The 10,250-nt window shown below is 39.5% G+C and overlaps 1 protein-coding gene across 1 annotated transcript in view; it reads left to right on the forward strand.

Moving 5' to 3' along the window:
- TAB3 (TGF-beta activated kinase 1 (MAP3K7) binding protein 3) overlaps positions 1–4,895 on the forward strand; it is a 48,967-nt gene extending 44,072 nt beyond the window's left edge. The window contains exon 7 of the mRNA XM_075719894.1: positions 410–4,895. Within this exon, the coding sequence (XP_075576009.1) occupies positions 410–558 (149 nt within the window). The 3' untranslated portion in view covers positions 559–4,895. The remainder of the gene's footprint in view (positions 1–409) is intronic.
- Positions 4,896–10,250: the final 5,355 nt, after the last annotated feature.

Consider the following 10,250-nt stretch of genomic DNA (forward strand, 5'->3'; position numbering starts at 1 on the left):
GTAGGGTTATTGGAATTTAGAATTTGGTAATAGACTGCTGTACATAAATCTATGAAGTCATTCCTTAACAGGGTGGTGTTGCAGTGCCAGTAACAAACTTTTCAGTACATTTTAAGCTATTAAACCTTTAGCAGTATCAGTGACCTAACAGCAGTGACTGCTCTTTTTGTTTTTAATGTCGTATGGTTAAGTGACTCTTTACAGAAGTGAAATACTTTAAATATTCAGATTTTGCAAACTGAATTAGAAGTGCATTAACAAAAGACCTTTAATGTCACCGAAGTGGAAAGTTTTCCACATTTATTTTAAGATAGAATGTTTAATGAGGTGACAAACCAGTAGTATGATCTTGCCTATCATCCTTCTCTTCTGAAATAAGAAAAAATGTTTTCCTTTGGCTTTTTTTTAGAGCATCAAACCAGCTCTAAACAGACTCCACGGACTCAGCCAAGAGATGAAGACTTTGAAGGGGCTCCATGGAATTGTGATAGCTGCACCTTTCTAAATCACCCAGCACTAAATCGCTGTGAGCAGTGTGAAATGCCACGATACACCTGAAAATCAGGAAGGGGCTGCATTGGGTTGAAAGCAGGCTCTCGAGCCGACAGCTGTAGGAGAAGGAAACATGGGGAACCTTTCAGTCCATCTGCCCAGCCTTTGCCAGTCAACAGTCTTCATATTGCAAGGGGTGGGAGTAATGTGTTAAGATGTTTCTGCTTGTGCTACACTAAAAATAAATAAATTAAGGGTGAAATTCTTTCTTACCCCATTGCAGTGAGCAAAGCAGAAAATGAAACCTGAAAATGTAAAAGGATTAATTTTGGGAAGAATGTATACAGGAAAGCAAGTAACTACTGGTATTTAGTCCTGTGGTTATAGTTACTGCTTAGTGGCGCTAAAAGAAAAAATACTGTTTTCTTTTTTTTAAAAAAAAAAAAAAAAAAAAGGAATTATAGGACTCTTAGTAATGTTGTGAAATGTTACACTTAACCAGAAAAACTGAAGAGCCAGAGCTGACTTACCCTGGCCACAGCTAGCTGGAAAACAAAGGCTCCCTGTGCTTCTAGATTGTAAGCTACTGAAAAAGAAGACCGGTAAATGCAATGATAAATTTTGCAATGTATAAAAAACAAGGAGAAGGGTATTTGTAATTGCTGCTTTTTTTCAGGGTAACTTATGTCTACAGAAAATTGCTGTTTGAAATAGTAACCCAAGGTGACTAAATGAGATACCGTATGAGTGTTACAGAGAGTTTAATCAGAGGTAATTTTTTACAATCCCTTTTGCTTGTACAGTGCTCACCTGGCTGTGTCAACACTGGTAATAAACTAAGAATGAATTCTACCGTATTACAGATGAAAATACTGCTGCATGCTTTCATTAGGCTGTCGTGTTTCAAAGCTAAAAGTATGCTTTTATATACAACAATCTTCTAAGCCTGTGCTCTGTAGCAGCACAGTGAAATATGCCAAACACAGACTACTCTAAATTCAGTTTGGAAGACTTGAGCTCAGCCATGGTTGTGTATGAGAAGAGTTTGTACCCAGTTCCTTAGGCCTTTTCAGCTTCCAATTTGTGAAGAATTCACGAAGTTTACAGCACAGAAGGTACTTTGTGCCCCAGTTCAAAGTTAGCTGAAAAATAATTATTCAATTAGCTCTTCAGTAAAGGTTTATTTGCACATTGTTAATAAACCAGCCTGTATAAAATAGCAGACGTCAGATCCTGAAAAACTACACACTGCATTCTTTTTATTTTGATCAGGAAATATTTGCTGCAGGTTGAAGAACACAAGACTTGCAACTGAAAATCATACTGGTACTTTTATGCATATGATATACTGTATTATAAAGGTGATGTTCAATTTGTTTGAATGCTTCAGGTTGCTGTAATAAAGCACTCAATACTTGTGAAATTGAACTTGGGTTTGGGCAGCTGAATGATTATGTTACACAACTGTGCAACTGAGTAGGATGTTCTTGTGTACTGGTCAGAAGCTGGTACAGTGCATTTGAGGTTTTTATGGTATAACTTTGTCAAGATTCAGACACGCGACCAAGCATGTCAGCTGAGTTATGGTAATTGGCTTTGCAACTGTGAGGCAAAATGTGCTAGTTAAACCTTACCAGAAGAGATTTAAACTACTTCATTTTAAATTGTTCTTAGCTCATGGCAGCCACATCCATATGGTCAATTACCACAACTCACTTGATGTGTGATAACATGTTAAGCTGTGGTAGAACAATCATACGTCTGAAACCTTATTTAAAATCAAGCAGCGTTTGTAAGGGGTGGGTGGAGGAAAACTCATCTTGACTGCATTGCTCAATCTGGTGTCTTCTCGCCCTGCAGTTTATAAAGATAACAGTAAAAACCAAACTGTGATCTTAGATGAGGAACCAATATTTTATCTGGCATTTTTCAATATGTTCTTGCACTAATTAAATCTTCAGCATAATTTTAAATAAGCTAAGGGATCTCCAGCAATCAGTGTGCACCACTGATGAGCAAAACAAAGTCAAAGGCATCAGAGCTAGTCTTCCTTCCTTCCCCGCTCCTTCCCCCCGGAGAGCTCATCACATGTGGAAAGGGGTAAAAAAATTACGATCAAATGAAGTTGGAAGGCAGATATTAATTTTGTTCATGTAAGTGGACAGCCTGCCAAAACTGGGATAACTAGAAAACAGATGAGCAGAAGCATTATGCCTAGGATAAGCAGTACCATTGCTGTTATCAGCTGTATAATGAATTAGTCAAAACAATACCAGTAACTTCATGACTTTTCTGTCATGATGCCTTTGCCTTTGTATTATTTCAACTTTCTGTTCCTTTGTACTTCCGTTGAAGTTCTAGAAGCATTTGTTTTTGCTGGAATTACAAAATGATAGCAACTGAAATGACAGTCAGCAAATGAGAGTAGGTGTGCATCAATACAGTTGTACCATTTTCAGACAGAATAGATGCTGCTTTGGGGGTGGGGAGAAATGCATGCAGTCCAATAATTCCCTGAACTGTAATAACCATAAACGGAGACTTGCTAATCTTAGTCATAGCTTCACCAGAGGAAGAGAAGGAAGGCTGCCGTGACAGCAAGATACTTTTTGGAAGACTGAGTGAGCGTCATTAAATTGCAAATTGATTCCTTCATACCGATAATTTTACTCCAGTTTTTCAATTACTCTCATTTGTTGCCTGTACAAAAACAACCCCTTGTGTTGTATTCTTTTACTTGTAAATGCCCATACTCAGACATCAGTAGTAAAGACTTTACATGGTGCTTCAATATTTTTAGTTTGTTAGAATGTAAATTGTATTTTGAATATTGGAAGATCCATTTTCCTTCTGAAAGCAGGTGACACCTTTCACACCCGAACTGAATTGTAGATTATGCCAGAAAGATTGGTTTATGTAATATTTATTGAATGCACATAAAACCCTAATGTGTCAGCTGGCATACAAAATGCACTGTATTGTATAAAACGTGTGTGTGTGTGAATGGTGGGATGCTGATGCCGTTGTGTTGAGTTAATGCACTACTTGTGTGTTCTTTTTTTCCTTAATGACTGAGCTTTCCCTCAACCATGCTACTAGAGTGGTAGAGTTTGTAACTGACTTGGACATTCAGATATTCAAAATTATTTCACTGTTCATTGAAATTTTATAAAGCTTATTTTATATTTACTGTGCTATTAAGATGAATTCCCTTTAATTCTAGAATACTACTGTAGTTCTTCAAAAGTTTATTTAGAGTGGGGCTTGTGGAAAATGATTCACAACATAGTAAACCAAAAGAAATCCTGAACTTTGGATCTACTTTTAATTTGATGTAATTATTAGTCTTGTTTGGGTGAAGAGGAAGGGGGTGGGAAGTCAAGCAAAAGGAAATACTTTGTAAAATGTAGTCTTAGATCAGATTGAATTGTGTATCTGTGTGTCTGTGGTATGTGTGTGTTTCCCTTGAAAAATGGGAGGTGTGGTGAAAAGGTGTAATAATTCTTAAAAGAGCTGGTCTCAGTACTTTCTGGTTATTATATGCTACTAAATCACATTTTTTTAAAAAAAACCCAACTTTTCTTTCAGTTACTTTATCTGTCCCAGTTACACATCTCTCATTTCAATTTCTAAATACTTTTACATTTAATATTGATTGTAAAACCCCTTGACATGGAAATAAAAATACTTGAGTTGAAATGGGGAAAAAACAAAATAAAAACAATAAAGAATGTTTTAAAAAAGAATGTGAGAATATTAATATGTTAAAAACAAGCTTGTCATCAGGATGATAGTTTCTGTTTTAAAATTCAGTGGTATACCCTAGAATGTGAAAATGACTGTCCTGACGAGAAGCGGACAGTTGGACATAAACAATTCATCAGCTTGTTTGGTACCACAGCATTTACGTGCTCTGTACTACAGTGACTCTAAATCCCATAAAGCAAGAAGACATGCACAGATATCACATCTCGTAGTCAGTACTGTCTCTATGTGCTGCTGCATTTGTTTCGTTTCAAAACGTCGATATTATATGAAGCTAGCCGTGACTGAATTTTGCCAGATTTCTTCAGTTTGGGGCTTTCATTGCTGTTTATGTCCATAAATATTAATGCGAATATTTTTCTTGGTTTTGAATAATCGGAAATCAATGGAGTTAATGCAATATTATAATCCTGGATTTTCAGTACCTTTGAAACCGATTTATAAAAAATGTGTTCTTGAAACTTATTTATTTATGGTGGCACCAGTGTATCTAATCCATATTTCCTGCTGTGTGAAACCCTGTTAAATTTTTTCATTAAAAAAGAAGACACGATCTTGTTTAATCCTGTATATATGGTGTCTACATTCTAGATTTGTGTATGCTGTGAATGAACTTATTACTAAGAGATGAAATTGTATAAAAGCATTCAGAGGCTATGCATGCATGGTACCTCCAGAAAGTGCATACTCCGAGTTGCAGATTCCTGCAAAAATAAATTAATAAAACTAAGCAAACAGCACATCCTGCATTTGTTCTTGTATGTAGTAGGAAACATTTTTAAAATACAGCCTTTTTGCTTTCATAGTCCGATTGTTTCTGGTCTTCCACTTGAACCCATAGCTATAGCAAATTTGTTTCAGTGGCTTTTGGGGTTTTGTTTTTGGTCATCAGTATGATTCTCATTAGGCAATTGCTGAATATTGAACTGGGGTCCAAATCCTCTTCCTGTGAACGTGGACGGTTTGCGTAAGCAGGAGTTCCACGTAGGCGGTGGATATTCTGTGTGGCTTCTGGTGTAGAAACAGGACATTGGGTGCCCAGAGTGTGGAGCTGAGCTCATCACCCTTCTCTTATTTTTGAAGGAAAAGTTGTTACTAAAGGAGAAGCCTTACCTACTACAGCAGGTGATCGATCACCTTTTGTTTGTAGTCTCGATAGCGGGCTTTCCTGCTTATCCTCCATAGTGTTGAGTATCTGGATTACGAAAGTCCATCTTCTGCTGTAACCTCTTACAGAAAGGCACTGCTCTGGGAGAGGGCCGAGAATTTGAAATGCATAAATCTGTATGCAGGCAACTTATTAGTATGTCTTCTCAATTATCTTGATTGCATCAGCTCACCGTAATCTAAAATCTGAAAGCTCTGTCACTGTGCTACAGCTGTATTTTGTTCGCATACAGGTTCGGTCATTAAACACATTCTGGTCTCACAAACCTACTGCAGCGTTGGTGTTGAGCTTTTGTCAGCAAACGTGTAAGAACTTAGTTTTGCATTCCTTTTGCTAAATTGAATTTATAAAAATTTCAGGATAGGTTTGTATTTTAATCAAGCTTTCGATTCTTTCACTTTAGAAACCATTGCAATTGAAACTTTTTAATTGTTTAAAAAAGTTTCAAAGCTTTAAAAAAAAAGTTTAAAAATGTTAAGGTACCTGTAAAATACATTATGCTAATGGGGAACACACAAAGCCAAAAGACCAGCAGGTCTAACAACTGACAGCGGCCACTAGTTTGTTGTTGTTCTTTTCCCTGAAGTCACGAGGAGGAAGATCTGCCTGAAATGAGCGCATAGAACTAGTTGATTTATTCATAAGAATTGCTTGGTTTTGACAGTACCGCACCATGTCTTAAACCTGTGGCGTGCAGAGAGATGATTTGTCTTGTGACCTGGTAAGTATTCCAGGAATTAAGTGCTACTGCTTCTAATCAATCAAGATGATCCGTAGTGCTGGGTAAGTCCTGTATATTCTTTAATTGCACCCTCTCTCATTGTAAATACACTTTTTTGGAAGGAGGTGACAGGTAACTAATTTGACCAAACAGCCGGACTCGAATCACTGTGTATGAAATGGGTTACCTGACATTTTGTGGAAAACTTGTAAAGTTGTTAAAGAAGGGGCTATGCTAATTTTTAGAGAGAGGGTCTGTGACTGTGACATGTTCTAGTTTGACAATAAAAACCAGGCCAGACCCCTAAAAGCCTCTTGCAGGAGTGACACTTATTTTACAAAATACTCTTATCTCTCTAGAAAACAGTAATGTTTTGATTAAAAAAAAAAACAAACCAAAAACCCAACATGAAAACTCTACTCTGCAGATAATTTCTTTCCAGTTAGGCAAGACTTAAAACCTGGCACGTATTTGTTGATTTTACAAGTTCCATTTTGAAGATTTTGACAAATTACTTGTCCTTTATTCCCAAACCATAGTGATCTTGTTGAAGTTAATAAAGGCTCTCTTGCTAGTTTTGCTTTAAAAGGAGTTCTGTTTACTGCTTTAGGAACAAAACCAAAAAGCTTCTGACTGAAGGACATGCAACACAAGTGCTACTTGATTTTTGACTAAAGGCTTCATGTTTTTGGAAGTGTTTTAGGAAAAAAGTTTAGGCATGTGGGATTGGTTTTGTTATGTTTTCCCAGTTGGTTGCCTTCCAGTTCTAGTCCAAGATGAAATATATGCTACTGTGGCCAGGGAGGTTCCCCAATTATTCAATGGTTCCTTGACTGAGGTTATCTGATGGATAGCAAAATTTTACTGACTTTCAGGACCGTAACAGTCCTTAGTGCAAATGCTCACCTTGTGAGCATCGCCCTCTCTCCAGCAGCACTTCTGTAAATGAAGCAGACTCTTAGAAACGGAAAAAATCCAAGTAGACTTATGAACTTTTAAAGACGGCTCTGTAAGCGTTGAACAGCTGTGTGCATGCAGGTTCTGTCGTGACAAATAATCTTCATTATTGAAACATTCTGAGTTCTTAACTCCGTCTGGAATAGCGGCTGATGCCATTTGTATCCCAGTGCAAGAGCCGCTGCTCATGTAGAACTTCAAGTGATCCCCTCCCAATTTTTCTTTCAGCAAAGCAGAGAATGGGTTAGGTGTATCGATGTGCTTTTTTGACTGGCTGTTTCCTAGGTTGCTAGTTAATCCCTAAATTTTAGGGGGGGGGTGGGGAGGTGGGTCCCTCAGTGGAACTGAGATGCAAACTCCTACCATTTGTGATTCTTTACAGTGTCTGTTTTTTCTAATAAATCCTTAGTAGGAATTCTGTTCTTGGGAGAGGCTGACTATATGAAATCCCAGCTATGTGTTTTTCAATATCTAGAACTAAGAAGCAATAGCTATTTTTCCTTCTTGTCTTCCTGATCTACGTGTATCAATGGCAGTGCTGAGACTCCCTGCAGTCACTCAGGTCACGGAGCACTGCCGTGTCCTGCTGCCCTGAAATGGGGTAGAGAAAATAGGGCCTTCCAGAGTAGGGCTTTTGGGAGGGTGTTGGGGGGTGTGGGTGTCTTGTGCTTTCTTATTTTTCTGATGCAACTTCACAGTAGCTCAATCGCTTCCATTGCAAACTGCCATTGACTGTCTTACCTGTTGGCAGCAGATTTGGAAAGGCCCTGTATGACAGAGGGTCAGAGGCAAGCGCATCTTGGTGGATGGTCAGATCTTGGAAGCCTACACAGGGAAATTCTGGATCTTTTAAATTAGAGCCCAGTGCATCAGCTCTCTCTCCCCTCAGGAACCTGCTGCCCTAGGAGTTTGGGTTTTTTTTCCTTTTTACACGCTTAGCAAAAAGCTGTCAGCATCGTATGGCGTAACTTGCAATATAATAATATAGGAAAACTGCTGCAGAAGAGATGTGGATCAAAGAAAAGGGGAGGGCGAGGGGCCGGGGCAGCCCCTGGAGAGACCCCGTGTCCGAGCCCAGCTGCCGGGGGATGCACGCTGGACACGTGAGAGCGCGTACCGCCCCTAACAGACCTCCATCCTCATCCGCGGGAGAGGGGATCGGGGCGAGACCGACCCCCGGTGCTGTCGGCGTTCATGTAAATGCTGCGTGTGTCTGTCCGTGTGGGTCTGTGTGCCCAGCCATCCGTACCCGTGCTTGTGGCTTGCACCCCTGTGTGCCTGTGGGGGACGCGGGTTCAGCCCCGCTGCTGCTCTGACCTGGGGGCTGGGAGCAGGTGCAGCCTTGTCTCCATCAGCCTACGGGATTTGGAAGCTCTGCGCTGCTGGCTGTGTGTAGCCCTGGAAATGCACTTCGGAAGGTGCAGTGGGCCAGGAGAATGCGGCACATAAACCCCAGGAAAGACACAGAATCGTACCAGTGACAACAGAGGAATAGCAGGAGGTTATGCTAAATACGGCTAAGCTATTTAAGTGTATTCTCGTTGTGACACAAATCATCTGTTCACCAAGGAGGGACATACAGATGTTTTTCACAAGCTATAAAAATCACCAAGTGTGTGAAATTCCCCCGTGGTGTTGCCTGGCTTTAAAAATGGAAGCAATTTTATTACAGCAATAAATGCAGAGTGTGTAAATGTTTCCCAGTAGTTTTCAAAGCTGTTCCTTAAAACTGGAAGTGAAAGATAACCACTTTGCTCTTTTTCCAGCTCACAAATTCTATTGACATCAAATTTGTTCTGTGAGAGAAAATGCTTTGAAAAAAAATTTCTGCCCTGACACATGAAGGACGTGTTCCTTATCCAGAGGAACAACTTACTCTCTCCCAGAGAAGAATTCTGTCTTGTCCGGGTTTTTCTAACTTCCGCAGATAGGCAGATCTTTATCAAGTCGTGCCATTCTTCAGCTGCCACATTTTTTCTCCTGCCTTTGCCAGTTGCAAGTAAAGGCCTTGCTGGCCTCCTGCAGGTCGCTGGTCTGATGCTGAAGATCTGCTGTGACAGAGATGTGCACATGTGTAATCTAGATAGGTTTATTAAATGTCATGCCAGTCTCTTATGGGAAGAGGTCACCACTCGTGCTGTTCCATTAGGATTCAGAAATCCCAGCACCACCTCAGACACCGGTTCCTCTCGTGATCTTGGTCATCTCTCAGAGCCTCTGCTTCCCTGTCTCTGATTTTAGGGCACCCAATCTGAACTACCCATTTTGAAACCATGCTGACACAAGTCCAGTATATTATCATTAGACATGTGAATGCCTGAGAGTGCCTGTGTAACGCCTTATGCATGATTTTTGCCTTTTTTTTTTCGCGCCTGGCTAGAAGACAGTATTTTGGAGCTCAGTTCTACAACTGCGTGCGTGGGTCCTGCTGAAGAAGAGATGATCCAGTTTCATACGCATGTTTTGACAGATTAACTTTTTTAAGTAACAGAACTTGTGAGAAACTACAGCCAGCTGCAATTTTTATTCACGATATTGAGTATTCAGGTGTGAGAAGAGTTAGATGATGGTGAGGAACATCAAGAGTAAAATATGTTGTTTCATTTGTGTAGTTATTTAAATGAAATACTGTATTCAAGGCACTGTGATTAACTTTTTACTGGTAAAGGTTATCCTTCAACGTTAAAAACACACCTCGAAGAGAGTGGGGAGATTTGAGACAAGAACATCTTCCTCTCAACCTTAAAACATCATAGACATGCACTATTGATCATGTACAACAGTTATATGAGATCACAGTTACAAACAGATTTTCTTACCTGGTTATTTGGAAGGCCTAAACAAGATTTATCACATTAAAGCTCATTCAGTTTTTAGCTTTCTAGTTTTCTCCAACTATACCAATTTGTTTTCTTCTTGTATTGACAGACTTCAAAATTATTGAACATTGCTCTGTCTTTCTCTCAGTAGTTATACTGAAAAACCTGCATCTTAGGAAGTATAGAGAAATCTAGCTAAAGCTGGGCTTTTCCTTATTGCCATGGCAAGTTTTGTGACTAGTGGTTGTCCCTTACTGCCACAGTGGCAACAGTGCCTTTGTTCACATCTCTTAACTCCTCCCAAAGTTAATGAAAAAGGGTCAGATAG

The sequence above is a fragment of the Pelecanus crispus genome, chromosome 1 (assembly GCF_030463565.1).
Source record: "Pelecanus crispus isolate bPelCri1 chromosome 1, bPelCri1.pri, whole genome shotgun sequence".
NCBI lineage: Eukaryota > Metazoa > Chordata > Aves > Pelecaniformes > Pelecanidae > Pelecanus > Pelecanus crispus.